At 44.5% G+C, this 19,834-nt stretch overlaps 2 protein-coding genes and 1 long non-coding RNA gene across 3 annotated transcripts in view; 1 reads left to right on the forward strand and 2 right to left on the reverse strand.

Annotated features, from left to right (window-relative positions):
* Positions 1–860, forward strand: part of LOC100136266 (vasoactive intestinal polypeptide receptor type 2) — a 21,988-nt gene extending 21,128 nt beyond the window's left edge. The window contains 3 exon segments of the mRNA NM_001124527.2: positions 1–63; positions 247–288; positions 494–860. The exon segment at positions 1–63 is cut by the window's left edge and continues 76 nt beyond it. Coding sequence (NP_001117999.1) covers positions 1–63; positions 247–288; positions 494–667 — 279 coding nt within the window. The 3' untranslated portion in view covers positions 668–860.
* Positions 861–2,607: 1,747 nt separating this feature from the next.
* Positions 2,608–5,359, reverse strand: LOC110535393 (eotaxin). The gene is made up of 4 exons (XM_021620372.2): positions 5,036–5,359; positions 3,184–3,304; positions 3,041–3,111; positions 2,608–2,885 (listed from the first exon to the last, which is right to left on the reverse strand). Exons 1-4 carry the CDS (start codon positions 5,115–5,117, stop codon positions 2,863–2,865), a joined length of 297 nt encoding a protein of 98 aa, XP_021476047.1. The 5' UTR covers positions 5,118–5,359; the 3' UTR covers positions 2,608–2,862.
* Positions 5,360–16,736: 11,377 nt separating this feature from the next.
* Positions 16,737–19,021, reverse strand: LOC110536607. The gene is made up of 4 exons (XR_002475479.2): positions 18,893–19,021; positions 18,486–18,609; positions 17,793–17,871; positions 16,737–17,684 (listed from the first exon to the last, which is right to left on the reverse strand). It is a non-coding gene; the product is annotated as an uncharacterized LOC110536607 (long non-coding RNA).
* Between the last annotated feature and the right edge of the window lie 813 nt (positions 19,022–19,834).

A 19,834-nucleotide genomic window follows, 5' to 3' on the forward strand; every position in this document is an offset into this window, starting at 1 on the left:
ACAGAGAGCGACGGGATGGAGGAGTACAAGATTCTGTTTGACCTGGTACTGGGGTCCTTCCAGGTATACCGCTACCTTAACCCCTGATATTTAACCTTTAACCCCCCTAACCCTATCCAGGTTAACCCAGGTCTAGGATCTTTCTGTATATGCCTATATATGTTCCACATGGTGTTGTAATAAGTTTATGACATGTATAGTGTGTATAGAAGCTGCTGATGTTGCCGTGTGCTGTGTGTCCTCTAGGGCCTGATGGTAGCCATCCTCTACTGCTTCCTCAATACTGAGGTCAGTCAGCTCAATGTAATATTACATTACATTCAAAATGTTCTCTGTAACCATACTCTCTAAGGTTGTGTGTGTGTGTGTGTGTGTGTGTGTGTGTGTGTGTGTGTGTGTGTGTGTGTGTGTGTGTGTGTGTGTGTGTGTGTGTGTGTGTGTGTGTGTGTGTGTGTGTGTGTGTGTGTGTGTGTGTGTGTGTGTGTGTGTGCAGGTCCAGGGGGAGCTGAAGTTGAAGTGGAGGAGTGTGTCGTTGAAGCGCTACATGTGGAGGGACTACCGTCTACACAGGGGGTCAATCAGCCATAACGGGACTGATAACTCCACCCACTTCCAGCGGAACTCCAGAGCCCAATCCATCCTGCAGACAGAGACCACCTCACTGTGACACGACAGTAGTTCCAGCTGTGTAACCCCAGACTTGGGTCTAACTCTTTCTTTGACCCCGAAAGTAGATCTGGGTTCAATCAACCAGTCAATCAAACAATACAAGTTGAGGTGAAACTGAAAAGCGGAACATTTGTAACAGAGATAGAGATATTTCAAGATATTTGCTTGTTTGATAAACAGATTAACTTTTACCACAGTGCCAAGAGAGGCTGGATGTTTTATTCCATACATGCTGTAACCCTTGAGGAGCTGTCCATGCTGCCATAGTGTGTGTGTGTGTGTGTGTGTGTGTGTGTGTGTGTGTGTGTGTGTGTGTGTGTGTGTGTGTGTGTGTGTGTGTGTGTGTGTGTGTGTGTGTGTGTGTGTGTGTGTGTGTGTGTGTGTGTGTGTGTGTGTGTGTGTGTGTGTGTGTGTGTGCGTGCGTGCGTGTGTGTCTTCAGAAGCTAACTAAGGGTCTCTATAGAACATCATATATCCTATGTTTATGAGACAGAAGCCTGAAGCATTTCTGTTTTCCACTGGAATGAGTTTGGCACGCACACACACACACACACACACACACACACACACACACACACCTGGTGCCCTGTAGTCTGCCTCAGAGGTTCTCTTGAGTGTTCTGATGCCCTGGTTTCAGCATTGTGTGTCCATCGTTCTCTCTCTCACACACAGACACACACACACACACACACACACACACACACACACACACACACACGTGTCAGTTCTAAGCTGCTAGGATCTGCTTTGGAGACCCAACCATCTGTTCTCTGTAGCTCTCTGTCCTAAACTGTCACACTGTATAGCTGCCCCTTGCCCTGCAATTAACTCTCCTCACCTCTTCTCGTTTTCTTTCTTATTCCTTCATTCCTGCCTTCAGAGTTTTAATTAACCTCCACTAGAAGAACCATCTGCCACTCCTGTCCTCCACTCATCCCTCTCTCCATCTCCTCTCTCAATTTCCTCTTTCCATCCCTCTCCTCTCTCCATCCTTCTCCATCGATCCCTCCATCTCCCCAGCCATTTCTGCCCACTCCTCTGACTAATTAACCTCAACAAGAATAACCATCTGCCACTCCTGTCCTCCACTCATGCCTCTTTCTCTCACCATCCCTCTCATCTCTCTCTCTCTAGAGGATATATTGGTGTGTCTGATAGCTTCACTGCTTCATTAAAGAGCTAAGGGGTTGAGAAGGCAAAAACAACTATTATTGGCTCCCACACACACACACACACACACACACACACACACACACACACGGGGTCATCACGCTCCTATTTACACGTTAGACTGCTTGATCACCCTCTTTCTCTCCACTCATCCCTCTCTTCCTCTCTCTCTACCCCCTCTCCATTGTATTCCCCTCTCTTTATTACATACACTGTATTCTCTCTTCAGTTTTCTCCCTACCTTTTATCATCTACCTTTCCTCATCTGTCTCTCTCTGAATGGACTGAGTGTCTTTTAGAGCTTTAATAATACATAGAGGATCAGCCATTACGTAAATAAAACACTTACTATCTGCAGGCCCCCGCTGCTCTTTCAACAGCCAGGTCACTCTGTGCGTGCATGTGTGTGTGCGCGTGCATGCATAAAGGTGACACACAGCATACCCCCACTCATTGTACTCAGAATAGAATATGAGATCAGGAACATTTTCACCCACTCCTGAGCACCGCATCTGTGGTCCTACTCAGCCATGCTGTGTGGTCCTACTCAGTCACACTGTGTGGTCCCAGTTGGCCACTAGATGGTGCTATGAGGTTAGACTTCTCCTCTCAGCACTGCTATAGTAACCCATAGACAAACTGTACACTGTATCACTTCAGGACAGCACACTTTGTATGCTTTCCAGTGGTTTTAGATCAACATAAACACAACAATAGACTAATTATCTTCAAACTAACAGAAAATATGTCAAAATAAGAGACTGACTGTCATAACAAGTATTTTATATTTGAAAATATATATATTATTCAGTCCATTTCCACAGAACAAAGTGTAGGTCCTAACGACCAGATACAATAATCAAAATATAACAGAAAAGGAAAACATGTGGAAAACTATTCTAGATGGTTGTAGGGGGAGGCTTGTAGGGGGAGGCTTGTAGGGGGAGGCTTGTAGAGGGAGGCTTGTAGAGGGAGGCAGATCTACAGTACAGAAGGCTCCAGAAATGGTCAAGCATGGCTTCTTCACTTTTTCATCACTTTTAAACCTAGAGAGAGACATCCAGATTAAACTCTGTGTGTGTGTGTGTGTGTGTGTGTGTGTGTGTGTGTGTGTGTGTGTGTGTGTGTGTGTGTGTGTGTGTGTGTGTGTGTGTGTGTGTGTGTGTGTGTGTTTGTGTGTGTGTGTGTGTGTCCTCTTTACCTTTCTTTCTCCTGTCGACCCAGGGTGTTTTGGGATCAGAGCAGATCTTCTCACCTTTCACTGTGTAGAAGCTGAAACAAGACACAGAGTTTATTACTACTACTGTGTGTGGGTGTGGGTGTGGGTGGGTGTTTGAGACTTACATGATGGCGTTAACACAGGGTGGCATGGAGTTTTGGATGCGGTATCCTTGCAGTTCAGATTTTATGGGAGTGTCAGACACACTTGTGCAGCAGTTTGTGGTCACCTTACTGGGCCGACGATCTGAGGGGGGGGGGGGAAGTGAGATTGTGAGATCTCTAAAGTAACCATAAACATTTTATCTTTGTGAGAGTCTGACAGGAAACTATAAAGACATGAAGCCTGTCCCACCTCAGAGGTGTCTGATGGCTCAGCAAAGAATAACAACGTGTAAATCAACCGACCTGTGTCTGTGTCTATCTCTGTGTCTGTGTTTGTGCGTGCACAGGTTGGGGAGGAACTAATTACATGTAATCAGTTACAGTGCATTCATACCCCTTGACTTTTTCCATATTTTGTTACGTTACAGCCTTATTCTAAAATGTATCCAAATGTTTTTTCCCTCATCAATCTACACACAATACCCCATCATGGCAAAGAAAAAACAGTTTTATAGAAGTGTTCGCATATGTATTAAAACATTTTAAAAAACTTCTATCACATTTACATAAGTATTCAGACCCTTTACTCTGTACTTTGTTGAAGCACTTTTGGCAGCGATTACAGCCTCACCTATATTTGGGGAGTTTCTCCCATTCTTCTCTGTAGATCCTCTCAAGTTTTGTCAGGTTGGATGGGGAGCGTCGCTACGCAGCTATTTTTAGTCTTTCCAGAGATGTTCAATCGGGTTCAAGTCTGTGCTCTTGCTGGGCCACTCAAGGACATTGAGACTTGTCCCGAAGCCACTCCTGCGTTGTCTTGGCTGTGTGCTTAGGGTTGTTGTCCTGTTGGAATGTGAACTAATTGGCGGAGTGCTGCAGCGATGGTGGTCCTTCTGGAAGGTTCTCCCATCTCCACAGAGGAACTCTGGAGCTCTGTCAGAGTGACCATCGGGTTCTTGGTCACCTCCCTGACCAAGGGCCTTCTCCCCCGATTGCTCAGTTTGACCAGGCAGCCAGCTCTTGGAAGAGTCTTGGTGGTTCCAAAATTCTTCCATTTAAGAATGCTGCAAACAGTTTTTGGTACCCTTCCCCACATCTGTGTCTCGACACAATCCTGTCTCCGATCTCTACAGACAATTCCTTCGACCTCATTCCTTGGTTTTTGCTTTGACAGACACTGTCAGTTGTGGGACCTTATATAGACATGTGTGTGCCTTTCCAAATCATGTCCAATCAATTGAATTTACCACAGGTGGAGTCCAATCAAATTGTAGAAACATCTCAAGGATGATCAATGGAAACAGCATGCACCTGAGCTCAATTTTGAGTCTCATATCAAAGGGTCTGAATACTTGTGTAAATAGTATTTCTGTTTTTAATTTTTAATAACTGTGCAAACATTTCTAAAAACCTGTTTTCACTTTGTCATTATGGGGTACTGTGTGTAGATTTAGGAGGATTTTTTTTTAACAAAATGTGGAAAAAAATCAATGCTAATGCACTGTACATGTAATCTGATTACCAAAAAATTGCAATCAGTTCCGTTACCAGCAAACATGCTAAACTAAACAGTTAAAATATATTTAAAAAAGTCCAGATAACTGTGGTTCGTGGACCACTCTGGGTCTGAGAGGTGTCCGAGTTGTAGGGGGTCTATCAACAAGCTTCCTATTACAGTGGTACACTACAGTGGTACACTACAGTGGTACACTACAGTGGTACAACTCAATGGTAACTGTAAACGCATTATAACATGTTCTGCATGTTAATGTGTGTGTGAATATAGTATAAAGCATATACTGTATATTCATATATAGTTCTAGAATATAAACAATATATGTGTAGTTCAATCAATCAGTGAATCAATACTCACAGTTGGCAGAGACAGAGGAGAGGTACACACACATGGTGATCAGGAGTGCCAGCGAGACGGTCCTGGACTGGAACATGGACATATTGACTGAATTAATGAATAAATGACTGACTGACAGACAAACATTCACATCTAGGCACTAGCTAATAGGGAGACGGGTCGGAGGTCGTACTGATTGGTCTGGTAACCGTCGTAATGAATCTGTGAAAGGCGGTGGAAGTGTCAGGGGTTTCGTTTCTGACGGTGGGTTACATATACCGTACTGGTGGAAACACCCACCTTGCTCTTTTTGTTTGTGTGTGTGTTATGGTGTGATGTGGTCAGTATTCGTAATGCTATAGTCACACCTCCGCCCCCCCCCCCCCCCCCCTCTCCTTCTCTGTTATTTTTTTTGTTGCCCATTAACAAACCACCAACACTCCCAACCCCTGCAGCAGTGTTTCGGAGAATGATGAATTCATAAAGGGTACACACACACACGAACACCAGAAGGTGTGAAAAGTTGATGCTGCAAATGCATAGTGTCTGCACCACAATGTCAAAACAGTCAGACTGACAACTCAAAATAATGTTTCCATCATTTTATTTTCTATTTCAGTTTCATCCATTTTCTGATGTTTTACAACTCATTATTGTTGAATAAATAAGTAGAAAAGGACATTTCTCTTACAAACATTTCTTAAAATAACATTGATTGATCAAAAAGAAACCAATTAAATGTATAAGTACTTAATAAATAAATGTGTTAAATAACATTAAGAACTCATTAAGAACTCATTGGTAATGTATAACGAAAAGTCATCATAACTACTTGAAGAAATTAACTAATAAATACACGAGACACTGGCCTTGAAGATATTTCATAAATAATGATGACAACTGAATTAAATAATAACTAAAAAGATATCAAATCTGAGTGTAATATGCAAATTGGAAGTCTGTTTTTTTAGATATGAGGAAGTGGAACTTTAGTGGGACTTCAGCCATTGGCAATGATTCTATTGGTTGGCTGTTGACTGCTGAGTCAAGGCATTCTCGGTTGATTCCCAATGAGGGGAGGAGGAAAGAGATGTAGGAGAGGAAGTGATTGAGGGAGGAGAGGAGGAGGCAGGGAAAAGAGAGGAGAGGAGATAGGAGGGAGAGCGGGACAGAGAGGGGTGAGAGGAAGTTACGGGGGGAGAAGAGGGGGAAGCAGGGAAAAGAGAGGAGAAGAGCGAGTGAAGAGAGGAGGAAACAGACAGAGGAGAGGAGAGAGCTGGAGGAGAGGAGGTTAAGAATGTAGAGGTGGAGGTGAGAGAGTTGGAAGAGGAGGAGAGAGGTGGAGGAGAGGAGGGTAAGAAGGTAGAGGTGGAGGTGAGAGAGTTGGAAGAGGAGAGAGGTGGAGGAGAGGAGGGTAAGAAGGTAGAGGTAGAAGTGAGAGAGTTGGAAGAGGAGGAGAGAGAAGGAGGAGAGGAGGGTAAGAAGGTAGGGGTAGAGGTGAGAGAGTTGGAAGAGGAGGAGAGAGAAGGGGGAGAGGAGGGTAAAGACCTAAGGGTGGAAATGAGAGACAGGGGAGAGAAGTTGACTGAGGGAGGAGAGGAAGGTAAGGAGGTAGTGGTAGAGGTGAGAGAGTTGGAAGAGGAGGAGAGAGAAGGGGGAGAGGAGGGTAAAGACCTAAGGGTGGAAGTGAGAGAGAGGGGAGAGAAGTTGACTGAGGGAGGAGAGGAAGGTAAGGAGGTAGTGGTAGAGGTGAGAGAGTTGGAAGAGGAGGAGAGAGAAGGGGGAGAGGAGGGTAAGAAGATAGAAGTGAGAGAGTTGGAAGAGGAGGATAGAGAAGGAGGAGAGGAGGGTAAGAAGGTAGAAGTGAGAGAGTTGGAAGAGGAGGAGAGAGAAGGGGGAGAGGAGGGTAAAGACCTAAGGGTGGAAGTGAGAGACAGGGGAGAGAAGTTGACTGAGGGAGGAGAGGAAGGTAAGGAGGTAGTGGTAGGGGAGGAGGTGAGAGAGGGTGGAGAGGAGGAGAGAGAGGGAGATGATGAGCTCCTGCGGGCCATTCTAGAAGAGAAAAAAAATACACAATCAGTTTCCTATTCTCATTTGTTCTTTCTCTGTGCGTGTGCACATGTGAGCGTGCGTGTGTGATAGCTAACTTACTCAAACTGTTGAATCTTGCGGCGTACCCAGGGTTGTTTATAGTGACAACAGATCAGGCCCTTTTCCGTCTCCAAGCTGCAGGAGAAACTTTGTTAACACTGAAACTGAAGGGGTATGACACAACATGTCTGGAGGTTTTGGCACAACATGGACACCACATACCGTAAAGCACCTTGTGACAACATATGAGACTAAACTGGATGAATGGAATAAAGACTAAAAGATCTGTTCCTTACATGACGGCCCGTACACAGGGAGCGTTATAGTGCTGAGTCCAGTAGCCTGTGATTGGATCGGTCACCTCGCTCCTGGTCACTGTCTTACAGCACGACGACAGCTTCTCTCCATCTACTGAGGAGGGGGAATAGTTTTCATAGAAAGAAAAATTGGCGTGCTCAGCTCAAATGTTTGTAGTAACAAAAAGTAGCTGTGCACTGAATTCAAAAGGCATACAGTATAGGTCTACTTGAATAAAGGAACAACCACACTCACTGAAACATTCTTCAATCACTTTTTTAAATGCAGCAGATGTCAGAACAAACGGATGCATTTTGGTAGCATCCCTCGTCAGAATCATACTTACACAGTCTCAAAGAAACACATCATCAAAAACCATGTACCTTCCACCTCTAACCACCTAACACACATTCCCTTCTCCTCACCTGTCCCTGTCCAGACCAGCGTTGCTATGACGATTGCTGCTGTCCAGATCTTCACCATCTTTACTGGTACAATACAAGTTGAAAAAATAGATGAATCCATTCTCTCTCCTCTCTGGCAGGCTGCTCAGCTTAGCGCAGGGTCAGTTCTGTAGTGTCAGTCTTCACCAGGGTTGAGGTTATATAAAGGCCTGAAAAGCAGAAGTGGCACCTCCGGTTCACTCTTCTCCTCTCCTTTTTTTGTGAATGAAAGACTGTCGGGAGTTTCTGCTGCATCAGCGCAGATCAAGAGGAAACCCTTTCATCAGCATTCCGAATGGAAAAATGTGACACGGGTCTTTCCCAGGATGGCCGTTCAGAAGATCAGACTGCCAGTTATGACAGTTGAACTAAGCTCGCGAGGTATTTCTAGGTTATATTCTTCAAGAATCAATGGGTACACATGTAGTAACTGCCGATGGACTCTTTAAGGTATGGCCTAACGACTGAGCTAAACATGCTCTGATGAAGGCTTTACTAATGAAACATACTGTAGTAGGTGGAATATAATGTGATTTTGTCCTTTATGTCCAAGATTGAGTGCTCCTACTTTTTATTTGGTCAGCTGGCTGTAGTGTGGGGTTTAGGGTGATGACATCATCTTGACCCCATCCCAATGACACATGAAAAGTCGCAACCTTAACCTTTGTACAGCATTGGGTTTTAGGCTGTGAGACCAAGGGTGGCCAACCCTGATCCTGGAGAGCTACAGGGTATGCAGCCTTTAGTTATACACCTGATTAGCCTAATGAACCAATCATTAGTCTTCTTACTCAGATGCATGAACACGGATAAAATCATATACGACTTATATAATTTCCGTCTGTCAAAAGTACATCTCATCCCTGACAATCATCTCTGTTGTAATTTGTCAGACAGTGGAGGACTCCCATTGGAAATGCATTGGCTCCATCTGAAATTCTAGACAAATTCCCAATGTGGCCACGGAATAAGGTGTGTAGTGCTGGTAATGACCTAACCCTGCAGACCCCACTCCTTGTAGATCTCCTGGAGGGGGATTGGCTAGTCCTGTGCCAGACTGGTTATTGTAGTTCATGTAGACTGAACAAAAACATAAACACAGCATGTAAAGTGTTGGTTCCATGTTTCATGAACTGTTATTAAAGATCCCAGAATCGTTCCATACACACAATATGCTTATTGCTCTCAAATTTGGTGCACAAATTGGTTTACATCTCTGTTAGTGAGCATTTCTCCTTTGCCAAGACAATCCACCCATCTGACATCTGTGGCATCTCAAGAAGCTGATTAAACAGCATGATCATTACACAGGTGCACCTTGTGCTGTGGACAATAAAAGGCTACTCTAAAATGTGAAGTTAAATCACACAACACAATGTCACAGATTTGAGGGAGCATGCAATTGGCATGCTGACTGCAGGAATGTCCACCAGAGCTGTAGCCAGAAAAAGGAATGTTCATTTCTCTACCAACGTCATTTTAGAGAATTTGTCAGTATGTCCATCCTGCCTCACAATTGCAGACCATGTGTAACCACGCCAGCCAAGGACCTCCACATCTGGCTTTGTCACCTGCGGGATCGTCTGAGACCAGCCACCCGGACAGCTGATGAAACTGTGTGTTTGCACAACCAAAGAATTTCTGCCCAAACTGTCAGGGAAGCTCATCTGCATGCTTGTCGTCCTCACCAGGGTCTTGACCTGACTGAAGTTCGACGTCGTAACCGACTTCAGTGGGCAAATACTCACCTTCGATAGCCACTTGCACGCTGGAGAACTGTGCTCTTCACAGATGGATCCAGTTTCAACTGTACTGGGCAGATGGCAGACGTTGTGAACAGAGTGCCCCATGGTGGGGGTGGGTTATGGTATGGGCAAGCATTAGCTATGGACAATGAATACAATTGCATTTAATCTATGGAAATTTGAATGCACAGAGATACTGTGATGATATCCTGAGGCCCATTGTCGTGCCTGTAACAACCTGGCTCATAGTTCGTAACAACAAAGGGAAACCACTCATAACTTAAATGTAAAAAGGAATACATTTATTAAACTAAATAATAATAAATAAATAAATGTAACATCAGCTATGGACATTTGTAGGATCAATCAAATTCAATCAAATGTATTTATAAAGCCCTTTCTACATCAGTCGATGTCACAAAGTGCTATACAGAAACCCAGCCTAAAACCCCAAACAGGATCAGTAGTGTATGTGGTGTGTTGTATGGTGAAAACAGGCGGTGGAAGCCAGCCTGCCAGTCAGCCAACTTGTATAGCCTTCAGGCCAAGCCTGCCCAGGTGCGTCACATTAGCTAGCGATCCTCCCAGCTCTGCAGACTGGCCTCCTGGAACAAGCAGACTACCAAACAGGAGATACCAGCTGATCCCCCAAAATGAACGAGGTTCCACCACAAACTTGAAATAAAAACAAATCAGAAAGAACCAAAACACACAAAAACGAATGCCTTATTGCTCCACTTATTACTAAACATAAAGAAAACACTCTATACCCCCTGACCCACCTTTGCCCTCCAGGCTGCCCCTCCCTCTCTCTCCCACCTATACCCCCTGACCCACCTTTGCCCTCCAGGCTGCCCCTCCCTCTCTCTCCCACCTGTACCCCCTGACCCACCTTTGCCCTCCAGGCTGCCCCTCCCTCTCTCTCCCACCTGTACCCCCTGACCCACCTCTGTCCTCCAGGCTGCCCCTCCCTCTCCCACCTCAGCAACCTCAGATCCCAAGGAGCACTTTAAAAGGGAGAGAAAGACAGACAGAACCAGGGAAGCAAGAGTGAAACAGGAGAGGATAGGCAAGTTATCCAAAACAATAACAAAAAACTACGGCATAGGGGAGCGGGACATGTCAAGGATGTTTTCTTTGACCTTAATATGGCCAAAGTCCAAATTGTACGGCTGCAAAAACAGCACTCACCTCATAAGCCTCTGATTAGGGTTCTGCAAGGATCGCAGAAACGTCAGGGCATGATGATCTGTGTGCACCACGTGAGAGATGCCACCCGAACCAACATACACATCAACATGTTGGAGAGCCTAAATAACTTCATTCTCTACTACAGAATAATTGAGCTGGTTCAAGTTAAACTTCTTAGAGAAGTAACTAATTGGACGGTCCACCCTCTGAATATCTGCCCGCAACAGAACAGTGCCAACGACTACATTGTTAGTATCTACATGGAGTATGAATGGATGATTCAAACGAGGGGCAACAAGCACTGGGGCAGAACACGTTCTCGAACGCAGCTTGACATCTGTCCAACGAAATATACTTCACCTGAGCCTTAAGCAAGTCGGTCAGGGGTGCTACCACAGAGGAGGAGTCCTTACAGAATCTTAAATAATAACCAACCATACCACTGGGAAAACTACGCCCTGACTGATCACTTTGCCGAGATAAGTGACCGTTGCTTTAGGGAACTCACATTTGACCAGATTAACGTCATCCGTCCCCATCACCTCATGTTTCAGCATGATAATGCACGGCCCCATGTTGCAGGGATCTGTATAATATTCCTGGAAGCTGAAAATGTCCCAGTGGCCTGTATACTCATCAAAAATGTCACCCATTAAGAATGTTTGAGATGCTCTGGATCGACGTGTATGACAGCGTCTTCCAGTTCCCGCCAATATCCAGCAACTTCGCACAGCCATTGAAGAGGAGTGAGACAACATTCCACAGGTCACAATCAATATCCTGATCAACTCTATCCAAAGGAGATGTGTCACACTGCATCCACACCCCTACCTTTTATAAAAGGTATCTGTGACCAACAGATGCATATCTGTATTCCCAGTCATGTGAAATCCATAGATTAGGGCCTACTGAATTTATTTCAATTGACTGATTTCCTTATATGAACTGTAACTCATTAAAATGTTGTGTTTGTATTTTTGTTCAGTGTAGTTGCTCTATAGATGAACCAACATCCTGTTATTAGTCAGAGTTTACGTTGGCTGACAGGATGTGTGTTTGTGTATGTATGTGTGCGTGTGTGTGTGTGTGTGTGTGTGTGTGTGTGTGTGTGTGTGTGTGTGTGTGTGTGTGTGTGTGTGTGTGTGTGTGTGTGTGTGTGTGTGTGTGTGTGTGTGTGCGTGTGTGCGTGTGTGTGTGTTTGTGTTGCCTAACCATGCAGATGAGAAATTAACACCTCTGTGTTCCACCGAATGTTAACCAGAATTCAAATCAAATCAAATCAATCTATGTTTGCCACATGTGCCGAATACAACAAGTGTAGAATTTACAGTGAAATGCTTACTTACAAGCCCTTAACCAACAGTGCAGTTCAAGAAGAAGAAAATATTTACCAAGAAGGCTAAAATAAAAAGCACAAATAAAAAGTAACACAATAAGAATTATAATAACGAGGCTATATAAAGGGGACACCGGTACCGAGGCAGTGTGCAGGGGTACAGGTTAGTCGAGGTAATTTGTACATGTAGGTGGGGGCAAAGTGACTATGCATAGGTAACAAAAAAAACAGCGAGTAACTACAGTGTACGGGGGGGGGGGAGTCAATGTAAATTGTCCGGAGTTCAGCAGTCTAATGGCTTTGGGGTAGAAGCTGTTGAGGAGCCTTTTGGTCCTAAACTTGGTGCTCCGGTATCACTTGCCGTGCGGTAGCAGAGGAAACAGTCTATGTGTGACTGGAGTCTCTAACAATTTTATGGGCTTTCCTCTGACACTGCCTATTATATAGATCCTGGAGGGGAGGAAGCTTGGCCCCAGTGATGTACTGGGCCATTCGCACTACCCTCTGTAGCGCCTTACGGTCAGATGTCGAGCAGTTGCCATACCAGGCGGTGATGCAACCGGTCAGGATGCTCTTGATGGTGGTGCAGCTGTAGAACCTTTTGAGGATCTGGGGGCCCTTTTGAGGATCTGGGGCCCACTCAGCAAACTGGATGTAGTGTATCACAGTGCCATCTGTTTTGTTACCAAAGCCCCATATACTACCCACCACTGCGGCCTGTATGCTCTCGTTGGCTGGCCCTCACTACATATTTGTCGCCAAACCCACAGGCTCCGGGTAATCTATAAGTCTATGCTAGGTAAAGCCCCGCCTTATCTCAGCTCACAGGTCACCATAGCAACACCCACCCGTAGCACCGCTCCAGCAGGTATATTGCACTGGCCACCCCCAAAGCCAACACTTCCTTTGGCCGCCTTTCCTTCCAGTTCTCTGCTGCCAATGACTGGAACAAATTGCAAAAATCTCTGAAGCTGGAGTCTTAGATCTCCCTCTCTAACTTTAAGCATCAGAGCAGCTTACCGATCACAGTACCTGTACACAGCCAATCTGTAAATAGCACACACCTCATCCCCATATTGTTATTTATCCTCTTGCTCTTTTGCACCCCAGTATCTCTACTTGCACATCATCACCTATCACTCCAATGTTAATGCTAAATTGTCATTATTTTGCCTCTATGGCCTATTTATTGCCTTACCTCCATACTCTTCTACATTTTCACACACTGAACAGTTGTGGCCAAAAAAGTTTTGAGAATGACACAAATATTAATTTTCACAAAGTCTACTGCCTCAGTTTGTATGGTGGCAATATGCATATACTCCAGAATGTTATGAAGAGTGATCAGATGAATTGCAATTAATTGCAAAGTCCCTCTCTGCCATGCACATGAACTGAATCCCCAAAAGCATTTCCACTGCATTTCTGCAGAAGGCTTCAGGGTGCCTAAGAAAGTCCAGCAAGTTGATTCAGCTGCGGGATTGGGGCACCACCAGTACAGAGCTTGCTCAGGAATGGCAGCAGACAGGTGTGAGTACATCTGCACGCACAGTGAGGCGAAGACTTTTGGAGGATGGTCTGGTGTCAAGAAGGGCAGCAAAGAAGCCACTTCTCTTCAGGAAAAACATCAGGGAAAGACTAATATTCTGCAAAAGGTACAGGGATGGACTGCTGAGGACTGGGGTAAAGTCATTTTCTCTGATGAATCCCCTTTCCGATTGTTTGGGGCATCCGGAAAAAAAGCTTGTCAGAAGACAAGGTGAGCGCTACCATCAGTCCTGTGTCATGTCAACGGTAAAGCATCCTGAGACCATTCATGTGTGGGGTTGCTTCTCAGCCAAGGGAGTGGGCTCACTCACAATTTTGCCTAAGAACATAGCCATGAATAAAGAATGGTACCAACACATCCTCCGAGAGCAACTTCTCCCAACCATCCAGGAACAGTTTGGTGACGAACAATGCCTTTTCCAGCATGACGGAGAATGTTGCCATAAGGCAAAAGTGATAACTAAGTGGCTCGGGGAACAAAACATTGATATTTTGGGTCCACGGCCAGGAATCTCCCCAGACCTTAATCCCATTGAGAACTTGTGGTCAATCCTCAAGAGGTGGGTGGACAAACAAAAACCCACAAATTCTGACAAACTCCAAGCATTGATTATGCAAGAATGGGCTGCCATCAGTCAGGATGTGGCCCAGAAGTTAATTGACAGCCTGCCAGGGCAGATTGCAGAGGTCTTGAAAAAGAAGGGTCAACACTGCAAATATTGATTCTTTGCATCAACTTCATGTAATTGTCAATAAAAGCCTTTGACACTTATGAAATGCTTGTAATTATACTTCAGTATTCCATAGTAACATCTGACAAAAATATCTAAAGACACTGAAGCAGCAAACTTGTGGAAATTAATATTTCTGTCATTATAAAAACTTTTGGCCACGACTGTAGTTCTACTGTACATAGATTTTTCTATTGTGTTATTGACTGTACGTTTGATTATGTGTAACTCTGTGTTGTTGTTTTTGTCAGACTGCTTTGCTTTATCTTGGCCAGGTCGCAGTTGTAAATTAAATGTTCTCAACTGGCCTACCTGGTTAAATAAAGGTTAAATAAAAATATATATAAAATGCCAAATTTTTTCAGTCTCCTGAGGGGGACAAGGTTTTGTTGTGCCCTCTTCACGACTGTCTTGGTATGTTTGGACCATGATAGAAAGACAGGCAGGTGAAGGGGAGAGAGAGAGAGAGAGAGAGAGAGAGAGAGAGAGAGAGAGAGAGAGAGAGAGAGACAGAGAGAGAGAGAGAGAGAGAGACAGAGAGACAGAGAGAGAGAGACAGAGAGAGAGAGAGAGAGAGACAGAGAGAGAGAGACAGAAACAGAGTGAAGGAGAGAGAGAGAGAGAGAAGGAGAGAGAGGTAACTTCCACAAAGCTGAGAACAACCTGAGTGACAAGGCAAGAAGGGCCTTCTATGCCATCAAAAGGAACATAAAATCTGGCATACCAATTAGGATCTGGCTAAAAATACTTGAATCAGTTATAGAACCCATTGCCCTTCATCGTTGTGAGGTCTGTGGTCTGCTCACCATCCTAGAATTCACAAAATGGGACCATCACCACTTTGTGAAATGCAAAACACCAAATAATGCATGCAGAACAGAATTAGGCCGATACCCGCTAATTATCTAAATCCTGGTCCTGGTGCTCTGTTCACAAACACAAACAGAGCCCCAGGACAGCAACACAATTAGACCCAGCCAAATCATGAGAAAACAAAAAGAGAATTACTTGGAAAAAAATTACAAAAATACATAGCAAACTAGAATGCTATTTGGCCCTAAACAGAGAGTACACAGTGGCAGAATACCTGACCACGGTCACTGACTCAAAATTAAGGAAAGCTTTGACCATGTACAGACTCAGTGAGCATAGCCTTGCTATTGAGAAAGGTTGCCGAAGGCAGGCATGGTTCTCGAGAAGACAGGCTATGTGCACACTGCCCACAAAATGAGGTGGAAACTGAGCTGCACTTTATAACGTTCTGCCAAATGTATGACCTCAGATTACACTGACCCACAAAGAATTCGAAAACAAATCTAATTTTGATAAACTCCCATATCTATTGTACTATAACTATTTGCACATTGTTAAAACACTGAATATAGACATAATATGACATTTGAAATGTCTCTGTTATTTTGTCATATTTACTGTTCACTTTTTATGGTTTATTTCACTTTTGTTGATCCATTTCACTTGCTTTGGAAATGTAAAAAGATGTTTCCCATGCCAATAAAGCACCTTGAATTTAATTGAATTGAGAGAGAGGAGAGAGAGAAGGAGAGAGAGAGGAGAAAGAGTGAAATAGTGAAAGAGTGTGTGTGTGTGTGTGTGTGTGTGTGTGTGTGTGTGTGTGTGTGTGTGTGTGTGTGTGTGTGTGTGTGTGTGTGTGTGTGTGTGTGTGTGTGTGTGTGTGTGTGTGTGTGTGTGTGTGTGTGTGTGTGTGTGTGTGTGTGTGTGTGCGTGTGTGTGTGTGTGGTGTGTGTGTGTGTGTGTGTGTGTGGTGTGCGTGTGTGTGTGCGTGTGTGTGTGTGTGTGTGTGTGTGTGAGTGTGTGCGCACGCGCGTGTATTGCATAACCATGCAGAAGCGAAATTAACACCTCTATGTTCTACAGACTACTTACTGAATGGTAACCACTAATCAGACAGTCAGTGAGGGGGGAGATGGAGACAGAGACAGACAGAGAGAGAGGGAGGGAGAGAGACACAGAGAGAGAGAGATAGAGAGACAGACAGAGAGAGAGGGAGGGAGCGAGAGAGACAGAAAGAGAGAGAGACACACAGAGAGAGAGAGGGAGGGAGAGAGAGAGAGAGAGAGAGACAGGGAGAGAGAGAGAGAGAGAGAGAGAGAGATAAGACATCACTTTACAACATATGTTTTTTTTTTATCATGCCATGTGCAATTATTGTAAATCTGATGGTGACCATTGCAGACTTGGTCATTAATCGTTTGTGGTCAGGATGAGAATAAACTTGGCTTCCTTCCTGCTGGCTCTCTCTCTCCCTAAGAAAGAGGAAGGAGCCACGTCTAACACACACACATTGAGCGTCCAGTTGTCATGTTTTTATTACTCATTCCAGTACCTTCCATGTTAGCCATGTCACAGTCACACTGAGAGAAGAGGAGAGGGGCCAGAGGAAGACTGGGTCATGTGACTGACTGACTGACATGGGAACAATATGCTATTATGATCATGACCATTTCAGTCAATAGTATTTTATTTGTTTATCTGTTGTCCAAATAAATACAGGTTCACTGAAACAGCTGCATCTGTGAGTTTAGGGGTAGCTAGCAGTAGGGGTTAAGGACAAGGACAAGGAGTAGCGACTAGTGGAAGAGGATATGGTCAGGGACTGAGGGAAGGGCTTTGTTGGTAGAACGGATGGGCAGTGTCATTACCATGACCACAGCCCAGTGACACGATTGAGTGTCACAACCTTTAACCTTTATGCAGCCATTACAGGGTCTAGTTACTATGGAGATACTCAGATAGGTCTCCCGTTCTTTATTTTGTATCACTGTAAAGCACTTTGAGAATGAAAGACTTTATACAAACAAAGTTATGTTATTATCACAGCATAAAAAAAGGACAGAGGAAATAAATAAATACAAATGCCTTTAAAACACCTTAATGAATTGAGTATAATAAATTAATGCCGGGATGAGGTTGAAATAAATAAATAAATACATAAATAATCTGATAAAGAGAGCTTGAAATACTTAAATCACACAAATCATAATCTTCATTTTCACTGTCTTCTTATTATCTTAATTCTGTAGTTCCTGGTTGAGAGAGATCTTAGTTCTGTAGTTCCTGGTTGAGAGAGATCTTAGTTCTGTAGTTCCTGCTTGAGAGAGATCTTAGTTCTGTAGTTCCTGCTTGAGAGAGATGTTAGTTCTGTAGTTCCTGGTTGAGAGAGGCTGCTGAACCTGCTGCTGACGATGATGATGATCTAGGATCATGGTCTGATGGTTATTTAATCAGTGGGTCACACTGTATTCCTCTCTGTGTGTGAAGAGAGAGAGAGAGGATTTAGGATTGAGCTAGTTTGTTCTGAAGGTTGTAGGGTTTTGGGTTCATGGTGTAGTATGCAGTATGTAGGGGTTGACTGACCTGTTCCAGTGATGCTAGCTCAGCAGGGAGCCATCTGGCTTTGGGGTTGATGCACTTCCACTGCTCCCCACTGGCGAAACTGTGGAAGTACAGACAGACATACACAGACACACACAGAGACAGAGAGACACACACACACAGGGAGAGAGAGAGAGAGAGAGAGAGAGAGAGAGAGAGAGAGAGACACAGAGAGAGAGAAACACAGAGAGAGACACAGAGAGAGAGAGAGAAAGAAAGAGAGCCAGAGGAAGAGAGAGAGACAGAGAGAGAGAGACACAGAGAGAGAGAGAAAGAAAGAGAGCCAGAGGAAGAGAGAGAGACGCAGAGAGAATGAGAGAGAGACAGACACAGAGACAGACAAACAGAGAGACAGAGAGCGAGAGAGACAGGGACAGAAAGAGGGGAGGGAGAGAGGACGAGAGAGACAGGGACAGAAAGAGGGGAGGGAGAGAGGACGAGATAGGACGAGAGAGAGATATAATTAAAGATATGAATGCAACCTCTTAAATTTCCAGGATACAAATTATATAATTACGCTCCCTGTGTGTGTGTGTCTCCCAACCAACCCTCAGATATAAATCGACCTGCGGCTGAATCTAGTTGCCTACCCATGGTCTAACGTATTAACTTGGTAAATGTGAGTATTTGCCTGCTCCTCTGCATCTGTGCGAATATGTGTGTGTGTGTTCTTACATGTATGCTTTGAGGTTACATTTCCCACGAGGCATCTGAATAAGACACAGTGTGATTGGTTCTGCTGGACGTTTTTTGGATGTCTTCAAACAGCAATTTAGAGGCCTCATTCCCTGGGAACGCACTGCATCACACACACACTTTAAACATGCAGTACTTGACGCTATCAGCACACAAACAAACGTTAAATAGGCAGTACACACTAGCAACACACACTGCAACATAAGTGTAACATGCGCACAAAATCCGGAATCCAACGCACTCACACGCACACAATACTCACACGCACAGCAATACACTTCCAATATACCACAACTACACACTAACACAGCAATACACACACTGATGCTATATACCATAAATACACACACACACAACCAAAACCATACAACCACACCCACACTTACCTTCCAATGTAGAGGAGAGGATGGCCATGGTCAGCGCCAGTAGACACAGCACACGGCTAACAGAGAAAAACACACACATCTTCAAATGGTAGCTATGTCGCTAACGCTAGCTGCTAAACACTAGCTGCTGTTCTGATGTAGAGACAGGGAGTTAGGGTCCTTTTATAAGGCATTGGAAAACAGGAACTAATGAGGCCATAATTCACTGTGTTTCTTACAAATTTGGAAACAAGCTGTCACTCTGAGTCAATGACACACATGCACACAGGCACTCGCGTTGCACAGTGTTATCGGATGGCAGAGATGGATAATCTCTAATGATGATTATTGCTTCATGTCTGCTTCAAGTAAGGCCCACACTCTTCAGGAGAAGTATGTTCTTCAATAACAATTATTTTTATTGGTCAAGTGATCAAGTAAGTTTTCCTAGCAAGTCACACACAGTTTTATCTGATGGCATAGGTTGGGGAGCTGAGGTAAAAATAACCTTGGGGATCTGAGGTAAGGATAACCTTGGGGAGCTGAGGTAAGGATAACCTTGGGGAGCTGAGGTAAGGATAACCTTGGGGAGCTGAGGTGAGGATAACCTTGGGGAGCTGAGGTAAGGATAACCTTGGGGAGCTGAGGTAAGGATAACCTTGGGGAGGTGAGGTAAGGCTAACCTTGGGGAGCTGAGGTAAGGACAACCTTGGGGAGCTAAGGTAAGGATAACCTTGGGGAGGTGAGGTAAGGATAACCTTGGGGAGCTGAGGTAAGGATAACCTTGGGGGGGTGAGGTAAGGATAACCTTGGGGAGCTGAGGTAAGGATAGCCTTGGGGAGCTGAGGTAAGGCTAACCTTGGGGAGCTGAGGTAAGGATAACCTTGGGGAGGTGAGGTAAGGATAATCTTGGGGAGGTGAGGTAAGGATAACCTTGGGGAGGTGAGGTAAGGATAACCTTCA

This window comes from Oncorhynchus mykiss, chromosome 11 (genome assembly GCF_013265735.2).
Source record: "Oncorhynchus mykiss isolate Arlee chromosome 11, USDA_OmykA_1.1, whole genome shotgun sequence".
Classification (NCBI taxonomy): domain Eukaryota; kingdom Metazoa; phylum Chordata; class Actinopteri; order Salmoniformes; family Salmonidae; genus Oncorhynchus; species Oncorhynchus mykiss.

Bases quoted from the DNA above. Each gene is read 5' to 3' on its own strand.
- LOC110535393 (XM_021620372.2), bottom strand. From the start codon at position 5,117: ATGTCCATGTTCCAGTCCAGGACCGTCTCGCTGGCACTCCTGATCACC. The intron at 3,305-5,035 runs GTGAGTATTGAT...CCCCCCCCTCAG, and splicing joins CTCCTCTGTCTCTGCCAACT to ATCGTCGGCCCAGTAAGGTG. The intron at 3,112-3,183 runs GTAAGTCTCAAA...GTCTTGTTTCAG, and splicing joins CCCTGTGTTAACGCCATCAT to CTTCTACACAGTGAAAGGTG.